Source organism: Quercus suber, unplaced genomic scaffold (genome assembly GCF_002906115.3).
Source record: "Quercus suber isolate HL8 unplaced genomic scaffold, Cork oak 2.0 scaffold_1169, whole genome shotgun sequence".
NCBI lineage: Eukaryota > Viridiplantae > Streptophyta > Magnoliopsida > Fagales > Fagaceae > Quercus > Quercus suber.
This window is the reverse complement of record NW_027070568.1, coordinates 41981-59623: the sequence shown is the minus strand read 5'-3', so window position 1 is coordinate 59623 and position 17643 is coordinate 41981. Positions and strand designations below refer to the sequence as shown.

The following is a 17643-nucleotide window of genomic DNA, read 5'->3' as shown; positions in this document are numbered from 1 at the left end:
GGGGATAATAAAAAAATCAAGAGGAGCAAATAGATAGTCCTTTAGTGAGTCCTAACTCAATATTGTTTATAAGACACTGAAAACTTAGCAAATTGTGGAGCGTATTGAATTGCACATATTGAGGAAAAGTCATGAACAAAAAATATATTTCTGGTTGGAGTGTATTGAATTGTTTATAAGACTAGTATTTTAGTTTTTAGAGGAGAAAAATTGTGTTACCTTTCTTCTTGATTGCTAACGTTGTTTACTCCACTGCTTCCTCCAATTTTCCTGTAATTAGGAAGAGGCACCTTTCCTGACTCAATGCACTTGATGTCCTCTAATAAAATCTCATACTGCCTCTTCACTTCCTCTTCAGTTGTACCTCCAATAACCTTGGCTATGTTGTGCCAACGGTCTGGAGTTTCCTTGTAATATATTGCCAAAGCATTTTCGAACAGTTTGTTTTGCTTGGCTGTCCAAGCTGAATTGAAGTTGGGGAAAGAAAGAGGGCAAGATTCCATCTTTTCTTTTCTTGACTGGATTTCAGAGCTAACGTAAATGTGTTGCAAATGAAAAGACAAGTTGAGGATGATGGATTTTTGTGTGACAAAAATGATAGAAGCAAGCAATTGAAAGGAAAGCCAAGGCAGAGAAGATTAATGGGAAAGCGTGACAAAAAATGAAAGAAGCAATTGCAAGGAAAAACCAAAGGCAGAGAAGATTAATGGGTGGGAAAGCGTGATATATGAATGAAGACTGAAGACTCTTAAGTCAAGGGAAGAAGAGGAAAGAATCTTCCATATCCATGAAAACACTGTAGAAAACTAGAAACGCGAGTGGGGCAAGTAGGCATTAAAAAAATAAAAATTGCTTGCAACCTTGAACAATTGCATAGTGCACATTATAAAATGGTTATAGTTCCAGGGGAAAGCCTGAGAGAGAGAGAGAGGGGGAGTCAATGTTTTCCAAGGATACTAGGATAGTCAATCGCTTCCTTTTCAAGTTTTGTTAATATAATCTTTTGAGTACCATCAAGCATCAAGTTTTGTTAATATAATCTTTTGAGTACCATCAAGCATCAACTATGTTCCTATTCCTAGGTATAATTTATGAGCATGTGGGGTTTAACAAGTAGTAAATTCATTCAACATTCTTGAAAATGATGAACCCACCAACCTGTAATCAGATTTAATATAATTTTTGCCTTTGATTTGTTCTTACTTTCCTGTACATCGTTTTCATTGCAAATCAACCCTGTTTAAGAATCTGTACGGACAGATGCGCTTAGCCAAACCAGTCATTTGTTGCTATTTCTTGATAACCCAAAAAGGAAAAGCAAAAAATCATGCATGTCAAAAGACTCAAAACATGAATTGAATCCTAAATTGGTTTTTGATTTTGTTGTATCGTAAATACTCATCACTTATACAATACTACTATTTAACAAAACTAACTAATAAATCAAATTAAAATATATCTATAACATCCGCTGTGGGAGGGAGATTTTGTCTCAGACCCCAACAAAGGAATTGTTCGCTTTAGGAATGAGCCAAGAAGGCCGATGCCACCCTCACGAATTTGCTCAGTCCCACATTGGGGAGAGACGCCTCCCACACATGCCTTAGAAGCTTGAGCCTAAGGCATGATCCTGTAGACACTTGAAAACTAGGTCATGATCCTGTAGCACTTAAAACTAGGTTATGATCTTGATTTTTTTGTCAAAGCATTTGGTATTTATGTTATGTTTGATGAGATATTTTAAATAATTTTGGCAATGTTACTTCTTATGTTTAGTAATAATAATTGTTGCACCATCTATATTTCTTGATTTCTTTGTTAACTAAGTCACTCAAGATGTGAGAAATAATGAATGTCCTAGGGTGACACGCACTGATCCTTTGGATGAAGCTGCTGCCCGACTGTTGGATAGGTTAGCCCATGTTGCTAGTAGAGGCCTTTTCCCCCATTGTGTGTTTTGGGGGAGAACAAAAACGTGAGGGGTATAAGGCCCAAAAGCGGACAATATCTATACAGGTGGGGTAGGGTCGTTACAGATGGTATACACTCATGTCTTAGGCTCAAGCTTATAAGGCATGTGTGGGAGGCATCTCTCCCTGATGTGGGATTGAGCAAATTCGTGAGGGTGGCATTGGTCTCCTCGGGCCATTCCCAAAGCGAACAATTCCTTTGTTGGGGTCTGAGACAAATCCCCCTCCCACATTCGCGTTTAATTTTGTCAAACTCAAAAGTGATAATGTGTGATGTATAAGCTAAAATAATACTTTCTTTCGCATCATATTGCTTAGTGAACATCAACTCTCCCTCAACCTTTTCTCTCGTGCATCCTTCAAGCTTATATTATTATGGTGCCAATGATAATTCCAAGGTACCCATTTCGGAATCTTATTCTGATCCATCTCAACTCATCCATAATATCATTCTATCCTTCACAGTATATCAACAAATACCTAAGATTAAAGGTGAATCATCAAGAAAGCAAACATACTCTAGATTCAAATTCTTCTCAAACCCAAATAGTTGGGGAGAGAAGGAGAGTAGAGTAAAGTAGAGTAAATCTGGTCTAAAATTAACTTATTTTCAATCAACTCAACTCTAATCTCCTCTACTTCCCCCCTCAATCCAAGCAGACCCTAATAGTATCCAAACTTAACTTCTATGTAAGGGTCACAAGTATTGGTGGCGTCCTTTCCAAGCACGACCTAGGCCTTGATAAGACAATATTTGATTATTTAGTAAATGAGCTAAATTCAAGCCTAACTTTAGCCTCAACTACTAAACAAGTCGAGCTCAAACGTAATAATGTGCTCATAAACAAACTCATGATCATGAGACTCAATTTCAGTTATATAATATTATATTTTATGTGTATACATGTATGAAAATATATACTTATATAAACTTGAGGTTATATTGTGTAATTTGTAAATAAGTTCATATTGGGTCCGTTTGGATTGAGCTTATTGTTCCTGAAACTGAAAACTGAAAACTGAAAACACTGTAGCAAAATAATTTTTAAATGTGTAAATAATATCGTGGGACCCATTTTTAATGAAAAAGTTGTTAAAAAGTGATATTTGTGGGTCCGTGAACAGTGCACGAATACACTGTTCATAGTGGAAAAGTCAGCCTTTGCGGCTGAAAAAAAAAAAAAAAAAAAAAAAAAAAGCAAAAACGCATTTTCATCAAAACGCAAACGTTAAACGCCGAACCCAAACGGCCACATTATGTGAAATTATTATTTTTAATTTATTGATAATATAAATAGTCTATTTGTAGCAAAAATTATATATAATGTTTAACAATAAGGGCAGTGAATCATTTTTTTGTTATAAATTCATAAACAAAAATCATTCTATCTAATTAATTCAAGTAGCTTGAGTTTGTTTAATATTAAAATGAATCAACCTTGAACATATAATATAGTTAGATAATGAACTCAAGGTTGGCTTAGATTCAAAATAAAATTAAGTGAACAATCCTTAACTTTTATTACCTGACTCTTCACTTACAACCTTAATGATAGACAAAGTGAACAAATTATTAATTAGGGTATTGGTAGAAGAACAAAATTTAGCTATAAATTCTTTTTATTGGAGGTGAATTAGCTACAAAATTTAGTTACAAAATTTACTCAATATGTTTTTATTAGAGGTGAATTTTGACAAATTCATCATTGGATTATATATTCTTCTTGTATCCTCCATACTTGCAAAAATTTTAGAAAATTAAAGATTAGTAGTTATGTCATTAATAAATTGTTTAAGTTGCATATTTTTGTAATTTAAAATTATGCATAAAATATAGACTTATAGATCATATAGTAAATAATATTCGATTAACATAAAATTTGACATGTGTATTAAGAACATAAAAAACATATAATTCAACGGTTAGATTTTCAAAAGGACAAAATTTAGTTACAAAATTGGTTGTAGCCTAAGGCTACATACAACCTTACTCAATATCTTTTTATTGGAAGTGAATTTTGACAAATCCACAATTGAATTACATCTTCATCTTATGTCCTCCATGTTTGCAAAATTTCTAGAAAATTAAAGATCAATATATGTGTTATCAATAAATTGTTTAAATTGCAATTATACATAAAATATAAACTTATAGATCATATAGTAAATAATATCCGATTGATACAAAATTTAACATGTGTATTAAAAACGCAAAGAACATGCAATTTAACAGTTTGATTTTTAAAATTTGTATTTATTTTAGTATAAAGTTTAGTTACAAAATTGGTTGTAACTTAAGGCTACAAACTCACTCAATAAAATAAATATTACTACATATTTTGAAAATCTAACCGCTAAATTGCATATTCTTTACGCTCTTAATACACATGTCAAATTTTATGTCAATCAGATATTATTTATTATATAATCTATAAGTTTATATTTTATACATAATTTAAATTACAAAAACTTGCAATTAAAAAAATTTATTGATGAAATAGCCAGTAATCTTTAATTTTCTTGAAATTTTACAAACATAGAGGATATAAGAAGAATATGTAATCTAATAGTGAATTTGTCAAAATTCACATCTAATGAAAAGATATTGAGTAAACTTTGTCCTTTATTTTATTAAGACTACAACCAATTATGTAGTTAAATTTTGTCATTTTTAAAATATATAGTAATATTTATTTTATTTTATTTTGTAACTAAACTTTGTCCATCGAAAAAGCTGGTCATGCACTAGATTTCTCTTCGGAAGTTGAGGTCACTGGGCGGTTTTGGAGAGAGATTTAATAGAGGTAAATATGAAAAGCCAAAAAAAAAAAAAAAAAAAAAAAAAACTGAGAAATCGAGGAAGAGGGACGGGTCTGGGTCTGGGTCTGGGTCGACGTTGGAGCGGTGCTGCGATTGTAATGAATCGAGGAAGAGGGAGCGACGTTGGGTCGAGGAAGATGACGCGGTGCGATGGCCCGATCAAGGAGGCGATGGGTCTGGTCGAGCGGCGTTGGAGCGATCGGCGCGGTGCTGCGATTTCCCTTTGATTGATCGGCGCGGTGCGATGGCGAGAGTTGGGGGGGGGCNGGAAGAGAAAAGAAAAGAAATTGTGTTGACATGATAATGTTTCTAGTTTGGTTGAGATTATAGGATAAAAAAGAAGAGAAAAGAGAAGGATGGAGCATCCATCCCGGTCCACTTTTTTCATTTGTCCAAATTAAGCGGAAATGAGAAGAAAGACAAGTAACAAAACCTGCAATTTTAAGGAGTCCACTGTTAATAGTTTCTAAAATTTCAATTTTATTCATCCCAAAACAAACATCCTAACTTTTATGAGGGGTATTTAGGCAAAAACATATGTCTAAATTAAATATATTATTTTCTTTTCTTTTCTCTTCCCACACTTTTTCCAAACATGTAAAAAGGAAGCATATTCTTTTTAATTTCTTTCCTTATCTCTTCTCTCTCTCCCTTTTCTTATTTTCTCTTCCCCTCATTTACAACCAAACACACGGTTAAAAAGATTGACAATTAAAAAACCAACTTTCAATTCCTACTCTTGGTTTACATTGGAAAGAGGAACGAGGGCTCGAGTCGTCAATGCAAGGGAGACGTTTACGTTGGATTCAATTCCTAGCGTGATGCAAACGGTAGGAGTCCAATTGGTTAAAATGGTACTCGTAGTCACAAAATATCATAACACCACGCTACGTGCCAACCACATTTCACCAGAAATTATCTTATCTCTGGTTAATGTGCACGTAACGACTTTATCACACATGGAATTTACACTCCCATTATACAAAAAAGAAAAAAGAAAAAAAAAGTGTTCCACACACTCGTTACATAAGATACCACATTCTGTTTTACATAGCAAAATTAAACGTGAACAGCAGGGTTACGTTTCAGGTGCAATTGCTGTAAAAATTGTCCCTGCGAGCATATCTCACAGCAATGAGCAAACTACTGTGAAAGTTTTGGTACTTCAAAGCTTTACCATACGTCTTATATATCTAGGCACCAGTGATATGGGCAAATCAGTTCTTTTCTTCTTTTTCCCCACTTTCTCTTATTTGGAAAACAGAACAGCACAGAACATTTTATGCCTAATTAACTCATTTTTTTTAAGATAGGTATTTTACGTTTAAATAAGGAGAGTTTAGTTACAGACTCTTCAGCCTATTATGCAGATAAAGCACGCAGCTGGAGGCATCGTTTGTGTTACAAATAGCTGAAGCTAGGAGCTCAAATTTGGCTACAAAGAATTGTTACAAAGTGAAACTAACTGCAGCAATAAACACATACTATGCTGTACAAAGGTTCAAGGAAAGAACCATGAAATTTTCATTCTAACTAAAGGTTTTGTTACAAATAACAGCAAGCAACCATAACCATAGAGAGATCAGTAAAGAATATAAGAACTTCTAACAAGAATGCTTCTTAACATCCTGAAGAACAACATGTGCAGCATTTCGGCCAGGTGCACCCATTACGCCACCTCCAGGATGTGATCCACTTCCACACATATACAACCCTCTAATTGGCGTCCTATGATCTGACCTGCATCCAGAAGAAAAGCAATTATTCTTTGCATGACATAGTATATAAGATGCATGCATATCTCGAATTGAATTATTCTTGATCACCCACTAAAGTAACTTTCAGAGGCTGTGAGAATTACCATCCTTTAATGGGTCGCATCAAGAAGAGTGAATCCAGACCCATAGCACCATGAAAAATATTCCCCCCTGTTACATATTTAAAGTGTAGTAAATAACATTCAAAATGCAAAAACATTCATTTTATGTCACATGTTGTCATAGTCTAGCAAGAAAACAAAAGCATGTATTTTATCCACTCAACCACAATTCCTGTAATTTGTCAAATAAACTTACATATTCATAATGTCAGCAGTCAACATAAAATTGCACAGACCTGTCAGACTGAATTCTCTTTCAAGATCTGGTGGTGTTAGCATGTCATAGCCGATGACTGATGAGCTGAAGCCAGGAGCATATTCATCAATCAAGTTGAAGCATCTTTGTGCATATGATTCCTATCAGGATTTATCATATAGCAATCAATGAATCTGTACAGCACCACTTAGAATGATTTAAACATTGCACCCGGGAAAAAAATTAATAACAAGATCAGTAATTTAAGTGCTAAATACGGCCAATTCATGCAATCCTGTAGGTAGAATAGCAACTTACTCTATATATGGGATCTTCCCAGCTACCATCCGAGGGTTTATAAGGTGTGTATTGTGTAAACAAGCTGACGACATGCTTACCTACAAAAAAGAAATGCAGAGTTGATTATTTTACAAGTAAATGGAGACAGTACATCAAACTGCAACATCTGAAGTGTGAGAATATAAGAAAAGGAATTAATTACTTTGAGATCCCATATAATTTTGAGGAAATATACCCTCGACACAAAAGAAGACTATCAATTTCATCAGAGTGGAAAGTAAACAATGCTTCTGTAAAAGTGTTTGTTAGCTTTGTAGCAAATAATTTCTAGGGACTTCAGCTTCCAACACAAACTGTATGCATTCAATTCTCACCATAAATAGTGAAAGTTCTAGTTTCATTAAGAAAAAAATTAACGAGCTAGAAGAAATTTTAATCAACATCACTAAAACATCGCATAATACATTGCTGCTTTGACAAGGACAATCGTTCCTTTAATCTCTCTTCAGTCAAGTTTGTATGAAAATCTATTGCAAGAGAATCTGCATGTTTCTGGATTTTATTTTTTTCTGTTACAAAAAGCTAATATGGCATGGAGATCAAACCAACATCTTTGAATTAAACAATACAATTTCTAAAGAACTTCAGAAGTTTTCCCTTTTTACTTACCAGGCGGGGATAAGGTCTTGTCCAATGAAGAAGGAATTGTCATTTCCATTACAGGCCTTCGTGATGGTAAACCATTCCAAGCATCTTGACATGCTGAACCAATCTGCTCCATACTATATTGGCCCGAAATAAGAGGAAAAGTAAGAAGGTATGCATAAGATCCAGTCCAGATATCACAATAGACCTAGGAGTGAAATCTGGGAAATGATTCAAATCTACCATTGATACATACAAATAGAAAATTGGTACTAATTACTTACTAAAAGAAAAGGTACTAATTACACAAGCAGATCAGTGGATGAATAAGATTAACCATATGGAATCACATAGAATGGACATAAGCTTTAAAATGATTTTTTACACACGCGTGTATCTTGTACATGCTAGAATACCTTTCTGAACCAATGTGAATGGTGGCGGTATGCTGAGGACCCACCTCTGGATAATTCAATCTACAAGACTTGAACTGAGGCAATTTGTCAACCGCTACATTAATTTTTGTTGTTCCCTGTAGCAGTCAATGACAACCAAAATCAACTCATTAAATACCATTGTCTCCAAAGACAAACTGTTCCAAACATAGAAAAAAAAGAAAGAAGTCCCTCCAAGAGGAAAAAAAGGACATTTTAAGTTAAGTCAGAAAAAAAAGAAAGAAGTCCCTCCAAGAGGAAAAAAAGGACATTTTAAGTTAAGTCACATCATAGAACTAAAACTCATGGAAGTACTACACGTGCAACACTACTGATGAAAATTCATTTCATACACCACAAGACTTTATCCTTTCCAGTTACACTAAACTTCTTCAGCAATTCCCTTTTTATTATAATGCAGATTATCTTCATAAAAGTCTGCTAGCTTGGGAAGACTAGCATGGGGAGCTTTCATTTGTTTAAATTGGACTCCCTACCCAAAGGGCCACAACTTTCATGACATAGAAAAGGCCACTTTTTGTAGGTTGGTTTCTTTTCTTTTCCTTTTCTATTTACCTAAAGAATAATCCAGAAAAAGTAGTAAATTAAGGATTTTACAGCCCTATAAAACATAACGAACTAATTATATTTAGTGATCTAGAAATATGAGAGACATATGTTCAATAGTTTTCCATGTGTGCATGATTGATGTTATGAATGAAGGGATCTTACAGAACTATAATCAGAGTTCTTGATAGCTCGTACAAAATCATCAGGAAGAAAATTTTGAGGTACCAACTCCTGTATCAGAAAAGCTTAATCTTAAAATGGGAGAAAAATTAATGAGAGAAAGTTGACAAGCTGACTTAAATCTGCCACAATTTTTAGTGAAGACATTTGTTTACATCTTTCTTTAATAATCATTTAGTGTCAATGACTCAATGCTTCACCCAGTCATGAAGTAGAAATAGCACTTTTAATTTTCTTACCATGAAAGTCTTGTAAGGGGTTGCATTTGACAAAAGAATTGAAGAACAAAATTGTTCCCCATCAGTCAGCAACACCTAGATTATGAAAGTGACATGGAGCTCAGAACAGTTTAATGAATGCTTTGAGATTGCTCAGTTGAGGCAATGTAGGAATTCAAACTAACCCCGTTTACTATGCCGGAGTCTTCAATCATCAATTTCGAAACCTGAAAAAGAGATGAATTTTCAAAGTCAAGGGACAATAATTTTCATAGCTGAGGAGAGCAAATTATTGTATACACAGAAGCAATGTAGAAAGAGATGAAAACTAAGCCAGATTATTGAACATAAGCTATTTCTGAAAAAGGCTAAACTAGAAGTATGTTCCTTTTTATTTTTTTTAATTTTTTTTTAATTTGTAGTTTACACATGCACCAAAGGGTTCTTTATCTTATAACCCCACCCTCCACCCCATTCTTATGGGGGGAGAGGAGAAACCATTTCAATTAGAGCTTGTTGGCTTAACTAGAAGTATGTTACATTTTAAATAAGCATTAATATCATGTCTCTGTATTAATAAAAAAAAAAATTAAAAGAGTATAAGACTCCATTAATGAAAGTTAGAAATATGGAGGATAAAATGTTAAAACACACACGCTCGCACAATTAGGAAAAATTATAGTTGAACTAAAGGATTATGCATCATTACATTTCTAATAAACATACCTCCGCATTGGTTATAATATGAACACCAGCTTCTTTAGCAGCCTTACCAATAGCCAAAGACACAGAACCCATCCCACCTTCAACATGCCTACAAAGAATGTCAACCATACATGTAAATGGAATTTGATAAACAGTAAGATGCATGCAATAGGAGACATTTCAACAATGTGAAAATCAAAATGAAAATGTAAAATCAACCAAGATACCACAACTACCAATATAATTTCTTTTTTTAAAATGTAAAGGCAACAGAAAGAGACAACAACATGCTATTTAAGATGGATATGTGGACCACAAGGCCAAAGATTTCCAATCAAAATAAGTTGGGAATTTTCAAACAAAATAATACAAAAACATATGCATACCTAGGTTGAGCTTTGCTATTTTACGATGTACAAATGACAAAATTGATTGTCCTGTAAATAAGCTTCACATGTGAGATACTTACGACCAAATATTTCGTTCACCATCGGTTTCACCCATAACATGATGTAGCAGAACATATCCACTCCCAGGTGTATGGATACTTGCCTATGAAACAAAACTAAGAAGGCCATCTTATTAATGCTGAAAAATAGAATACCATTTCTTTTATTCAGTCAAAAGACCACTACTGTTATTGTAATAATTAAAACAGATCTGAGCTGCACAAAATAATGGAAATGAAAATATGAATCACCTTGAGACCTCAATATTGTTTTAGAAGGGAATATGGACAATGGTAAGTCCATGACAATGGTATGAGTTATATAGTTCTTGCAACTCTTTAAAGTTTATGTCATTATGGCCAACCGAAAATGCCATCGAACCAGCAAATAGATGATAATTATAACCCAATCCAAAGCACGAGTAAATTTTAGGCAATATACACTTAAACTTTAAAAGTTCACATAAATTGCCAGAAAGAAATATGAACAGCTTGCTCCTTTGAAAACTCATTTTTTGATAAATGAAATACCCCGTGTAAAAAAAAAATACTAAAATTAAATACTAAAAAAAAAGGGTGAAAAGTAACCTGCAGTGAATTTTGCTTTCTATTATTTAGAATGGTATTTCACTTCAAATAGCCCTCTTTAAATGGGGATAGAATGATAGATTGATGCAGAACAATGATGCTCTGATACTAAATTTGATGCAGCACAAAATTCAAAGGAAAATTGGGGAAAATAAAAATAATAGAAAAGAAGGATAAACCTAGTATTCAACACCAAGCAGGAAAACCTAGGAATTAGCACCCAGCCAGGAGTCAACACCATTAAACCACCAGCAATTCCACCTCAGTCAAAGCCCAACTCCGGTAGTTGTCAATTAGTAAAGATGAAAAGGGAATAGGGATGGGTAGTGAGCCCTCAATCTGAACTAGTCTCGAGTCAAATGTTTTAAATGTGGCTTTGGTCATGTTGCAACCAGGTGCCCTAATAAAGCCCTCTTAATTGATGGAAAAAAAGAAGTGTAAGAGGAAAGTCTAGAAAAACTAGTCTATGAACCTAACATCGATAACATCCAAGGCATGGATGAAATGTTCAAGGGGGATCCTAACTACCTAGGTTGCATTGTATTGCCTCAAGCTGAACTCCTTGAGAATAGTCTTGATACACCTAAGGTGAGTGAAGTGTATGTTAGTACAACCTAAAAAGACAACTGAGAAAAAGGGCTTAAGAATCATAAGCCTAGAAACGCTTGAAAGGGCAATGAGCAAATATTGCCAGCCAATTTACATATGAAAATTGCACCACTAGGTCTATAAGCATGAGTTGGTTTTAAGTAAAATGTAGGAAGCCTTTCAATCTTCTCCCACTATCATCACATGTTAATATACACATCATGTTCATGAAAAGAATCATGAGGTCAGTAAGCAATCTGAAACAAATGATATTCAATATAAAGTTCAGGTTGATTCATGTTATAATATTTCCAGAAGACGATTATTTCTTCCACTTAGGCTCGAATGATTTCCCTACAAATAGTGTCAAATGACTAAAACCATTCAAAGTGTTGAAACGGTTTGGACCAAATGTGTATTTGGAAGACAATTCAAAGGTCCAGTAGTTATTCCAGATGATCCATTTGATGAGCTTCTCATGATCCCAGTACAAACCTTATGACTAATTCACTGAAGCTTCTATCAGTATGTCAAGGACATATTGATACTATTTTGGACATTAAAAAGGAGGACCAGACTCAAATTCACTTGGATCCTTGACCTTAATCTGCTATAGCACTACATGGGCTGTGGGAACTCATTTGAAGGGGTCAAGGACTCAAGGCTCTCCCAACTCGAGAGAGTTGATGCAGACACTAGTGATTACTTCATTGAACCAAAATTGTTGCTGATTTGATGTTGAACTATTTTTGGGAATTGCCTTTATTTGAGTTCAGGGATTTTATGGGATTTGGTTGTCATTTAATTATGAGTTAATTTTCTTTCCTTATTTGATGCAATTTGGGAGTGTATTTAAAGGCCCCCGTGAAAAGAGTTTTAGGGGAGGCTTGATGAATGAAATTTTATGTTGGAATTTTCTAATGTGTAGGTGCTAATTCCTAGGTTTTTTGCTTGGAACTAATTCCTTTTTTTTTTTTTGATAAGTAATGAGACTTATATTCATCATGAAAAAAATGCACAATAGCCATTACGGGTGTTCATGATGGTGAACACAAAAAACAGCGAACCAAAGCAACAAAACAAGAAAAAGAAAAGTAACTTAAGGGGCACTTCTAAGGGTAGAAAAGAACTCCAAAGTAGAAGAACAGTTAGAAGATTCCCAGCACTTAGCCCATTCAAAAAGAGTATTTTGACGGAGCGCTTGTATCTGAACAAGCGTTCTCTCCAGAGCCTCAAAAGAGCGCCGGTTTCTTTCCTACCAAACAACCCACATCAAACAACCAGGAACCATATTCCATATGTCTGAAGCAGATTTCCCCAACCAATTACTCCAACAAGACACCAAACTCTCCATAGAACCTGGCTTGGAACTAATTCCTGAAGACATTTCCTAAACATTTTAAGGAAACACTTATCAGTGACTAAATGTCATGATGAATTAAACTGAAGAGCATCAAAAGAGTAAAAAGTAACATTTATGTGAGGTTTTAAAGGGGGGTGGAGGGGGGGAGAACTCAAAGAAAAATCATGGTCTCACTGTTTCCTTTTATATAAAATTTTAATTTGTATGACCCAGTGTTCAAACAGAAAAAATCACAACTAAATATCTACACCATGCACCAAGAATACAAGTATTACCATAGTTCCAATAATAGAATCTGCTGCAAGCGTTGCCTTCACCACATCTGACTGTAGATACCCAAATTAATGACAAACATCATTAGATTCAGAGGTTAAGGTCTTTGCACAAGTGAATACTAAACAAGCTTTCACACAAGGATCAAAATGCTTGTGAAAATAATATAAAAACATAAACTGGTAGCTCTAATGACTAATAACCCTTAGAGAAGAAAGTTTGATATTGACAAAGACATTTAATGCTCTTTTCTGCAGCTGAAGCTTCAAGATTATGCATATTTATTTGATACATAAGAATTTTAGTCCTGTACAAAAATGCAGGTATTTTTTTTTTATAAACAATTTCAAAAATAGTAATACATCATATTTGAGGAGAATAATCTTCGGCTTAAGTGCTCATCAAAAGAACATGTTATTAAATGTTTTAAGCTTTTTATCCACACTAACAATTGATATGGAAACATATCTAAAATCATTTAGTTCTAAAGCTTGGAGAGTGGTGATTGCATTCACCATCAAACTACAGTCTGGAAATCTCTCAGCACTCAATAATCATCATAAATTCATTTAATATGCATTTTTACCTAATGAACATAGTGAAGCAATTTTTGAAAGCCCTTCATGGTCAAATAGCTGAAACATGTCATATTTCTTATTTTCCTAGTAACTTGGAATTATCAAGTTTGGTTAATTATAAAACTCCATAGCATCATCCAATATCTCAGACATGCTAAACAAATAACAATGACTTCAGTGTTACTCAAAGTAATGATGACAACCTCAAACCACATATTCAGAACCTTTGACGTTGGGGAAAGTAAAAGGTCCATAAAGTCCCTGTCAAAATAATATAAAATACATTATAAACCTAATAGACATTCAAGTTGTGAGTTATAGTGGGTTTATGTTTACTAATTCAAGCTGGTTTTACAATGTGAATCCCATATAAACAGAAGCAATAAGAAAAAAAAAATATGATACTTGTCAGTAGAAAAGGTAACACGTACACCATATCTTTTTGCCCCAGGGAAAGAGCATGCTGCAGACAACGGGTCCAGAAAACTGATTTGTGCAACTTATCCCTCAGCCAATCAATCAAATATGAATCCCCATGCAGAGTTTCAGGGGCATGTGATTCCAAAAGAAAATCCATGAATTTACAGAACTTATGCAGTTGACTTTCATATCTATAAATCAGTAAGGAAAGAAAGAAAGAAAAAGATGACTTAGAGTACAGAAAACAAATAAGCACTATTATTCACTGCATGGGACATAAAATACTAAGCAGAAATATGTTTCTTGCATATTACATCATTTAAAGAAGTGAGAAAAAAATACAATGTTATGGTAGTCCCATGAAGTTTGAATGGCTTTACGCACATTTTGTATAGAATCTCAAGCCAAATCCATCGGTTTTAACAGGACATTATGAGGAAGGCAGCCTTCACCATATGAATTTAAAACAAGCACCTTCAAGAATCCAATATGATGATTATTATTAGTAAGAGAATAAGGCGGATCAGAAAGGAGAATGATTGATGAATCCATCACTCAACTTTTTCTGATTGCCTCTATTCTGTGTGTGTGTATATATATAGTCATTCATATTTCATTGGATGGGAGAACTGTTGGGAAATTGCCTCAAATTCTAATTGTGACTTGAATAGTCAATTAGGTTTCCTAGTTGAAGAAGAAAAAATTAATTTAGGTTTTCTTGGTGTGAAAGAAAAGACTATTCCTTGGTGTGGAAGGAAAGTCTATTCCTTGTTAAAGAGCTAATGTATTCCTAGTACAAGAGGGAATAGCAAAAGAGTCTTATAAATAGACAATGCTACAAAGAATTTGATGGCTTTGGCCCAAGGGTCCTCTATATGGGGAGAGGGAAAATAGAGCATGAAACCAAAAGAGAGAAAAGAGATTTTCACTTGGGAGGAGCGCAAGAGGAATGAGAGAGCAAGGTATTGTCGCCTTCAAGAAGATAGCCAAGGAGGGGAGAGCAAAGGGTTGCCGCCTTTGAGAAGTTAGTCGAGCAGGAGAAAGTAAAGTGTTGCTGCCTTTGAAAGAGATAATTAGTGTGTGTGTGAAAGCAAAGAAAAAACAAGAGAGATTTTTTTTAGCAGTGAGACATACACAAGAATTATTGTAATTGATTTGATAATAGTGAAATTATTCGGAGTTTATCCCGTGATTTTTTCCCTTCAAGAGAAAGGGTTTTCCACGTAAATATTGAGTTCTTGTGTGTGATTGTTATTTTGGATAGCTAATATTTGTGATAATATTATTTGGATCCCAACAAGTGGTATCAGACCTAGGTTAGAGTGGAAGCGATGGACAGAGAAGAAGGCAAGGCTTCAAGAATTGAGAAGTTTGATGAAACAAACTTTGGATATTAGAGGATGCAGATTGAAGATTGTCTCTATGGGAAGAAGTTGCATTTGCCTTAGTTGGGGAAGAAACCTGATACTATGAAGGATGAAGAATGAAATTTTCTTCATAGACAAGTATTGGGAATTATTTGATTAATTCTGTCAAGATTAGTTGCACACAATGCTGTGAAAGAAAGGACCAACAGTGGTATTAGCTTGGTTGATTTAGTGGATGACTCTTTGTGTGAATCAAGATGGAAGAGAAGGGATTGCTTTGGTTAAGGTGGAGCTATTCTAGGAGGAAAAAATGACTACTTGATTAAGGTAGGAGTTATCCCAAGAGGAAAGAAGATAGTTGAGAACAATTGATGGAATTTGAGTCAAGGTGGAGATTGTTGGGAAATTGCTTCAAATTCCAATTGTGACTTGGAAAGTCAATTAGATTTCTTAGTTGAAGAAGGAAAAATTAATTTGGGTTTCCTTGGTATGAAAGGAAAGTCTATTATTTGTTAAAGAGGTAATTTATTCCTAATCTAAAAGGGAATAGATTCCTTGTTAAAGAGGTAAAGCATTCTTAGTCTAAGAGGGAATAGCAAAAGGGTCTTATAAATAGACAATGCTACAAAGAATTTGATGGTTTTGGCTTTGGCTTTGGCCCAAGGGTCCTTTATATGGGGAGAGGGCAAATAGAGCATAAAATCAAGAGAGAGAAAATGGATTTTTGCTTGGGAGGAATGCAAGAAGAATGAGAGAATATGGTATTGCCGCCTTTAAAAAGATAGCCAAGAAGGGGAGAGCAAAGGGTTGCTGCCTTCGAGGAGATAGCCGAGGAGGAGAGAGCAAAGTGTTGCTACATTTGAAAGAAATAATTAGTGTGTGTTTGTGAGCAAAGAAAAAAAAAGAGAAATTTTTCTTTAGTCGTGAGACATACACAAGAATTATTATAAATAATTTGATAATAGTGAAATTATTTGAAGTTTGTCCCGTAATTTTTTTCGAAGGGTTTTTCACGTAAATATGTGTGTTATTGTTAGTTTGAATTGCTAAATAATATTATTACCTATAAAAAAAAAAATTGTGATAATATTATTTAGAACCCAACAAGAATCATAGTCAAAACTAAGATGCACGGATACTTCATTTGAGATGCCGTAGCTATGTTGTATTATGGTGTCGAATTTGCATGTTATAATTTTTCAAAAATAGTTTGTATCACCGTATGGTAACCGTACCTGTAACTGTGTCCGTGTCGTTGCATCCTAGAGTCAAAGACCCCCAGTAGTGATATGTTACCTATCTATAAATTCTTAGCAGCATCAACTTAGAGCATTTAAATAAATAGATTTAAGCATACTCAGAGATCTTGAACTCTACTTTCTACTAAAACTGATCACAGTTTACAGCGTCCAAAATGATACACATGCTCTGGTTTATCAGCTTACAGACATAGTGCACAGACATGATGCACAGCACAATGCTAGTGTGACTAAATGAGGTGAGGAAATAGCACCTGGGATAAGCATCTGCGTCTCGTTTAGAGAACTTTGAAATCTCCAAATAATTCTGGTCGTCGTTTGGCCACAGCAGAAGATAACGCCCATCAAGACAGGGTGTAAACGATGAACACATTGGCTTCAACAACTTCAGCCCATTTTTCACCAACTCTAATTCTCTTCAGTTCCGAAACACACACAGACACACACAATAAACAAAATCAAATGTCTGGGAAACCACACATAACAACTTGTCAGCTTAATAAATTGTAAGAAAAGGTTGTGTGTTGTAGCGTGGGCACCAAGCTAAAAGTCAGAAAAACCTTGAGTTCCCAAACTAAGAAATGAATCTATGTAATCTGGATAGCGTTAAGTTAAAGTTGAATTGAAAGTAGAAATAGAACAGTAAAAGTAAAGACGGAGAAAAAGGAAGGAGCTAGCTAGGGAAGGCACCTAACGATGGAGGGGCGGAGGAGGCTTTGGAGGTAGCTGCAGCGGAGAATTGAAGCCAGGGATGAGTCTCTCTCGTCACGGCGCGCCGCCGATGACGTGGCGCGCTCGAGACAGCCGACGAGGCCGCCGCGCGCCAGGTAAGGGCGGTATAG

General features: G+C 34.8%; 1 protein-coding gene across 1 annotated transcript; it reads right to left on the bottom strand.

The window, feature by feature from the left end:
* Positions 1-6057: 6057 nt before the first annotated feature.
* LOC111998852 (uncharacterized) lies at positions 6058-17550 on the bottom strand. Its single transcript, XM_024030962.2, has 16 exons — positions 17492-17550; positions 17056-17217; positions 14187-14366; positions 13959-14016; positions 13180-13230; positions 10387-10469; positions 9939-10026; positions 9398-9439; positions 9234-9308; positions 8977-9045; positions 8227-8342; positions 7835-7947; positions 7184-7263; positions 6906-7026; positions 6652-6718; positions 6058-6530 (listed from the first exon to the last, which is right to left on the bottom strand). Exons 2-16 carry the CDS (start codon positions 17172-17174, stop codon positions 6395-6397), a joined length of 1398 nt encoding a protein of 465 aa, XP_023886730.2. The 5' UTR covers positions 17175-17217; positions 17492-17550; the 3' UTR covers positions 6058-6394.
* Between the last annotated feature and the right edge of the window lie 93 nt (positions 17551-17643).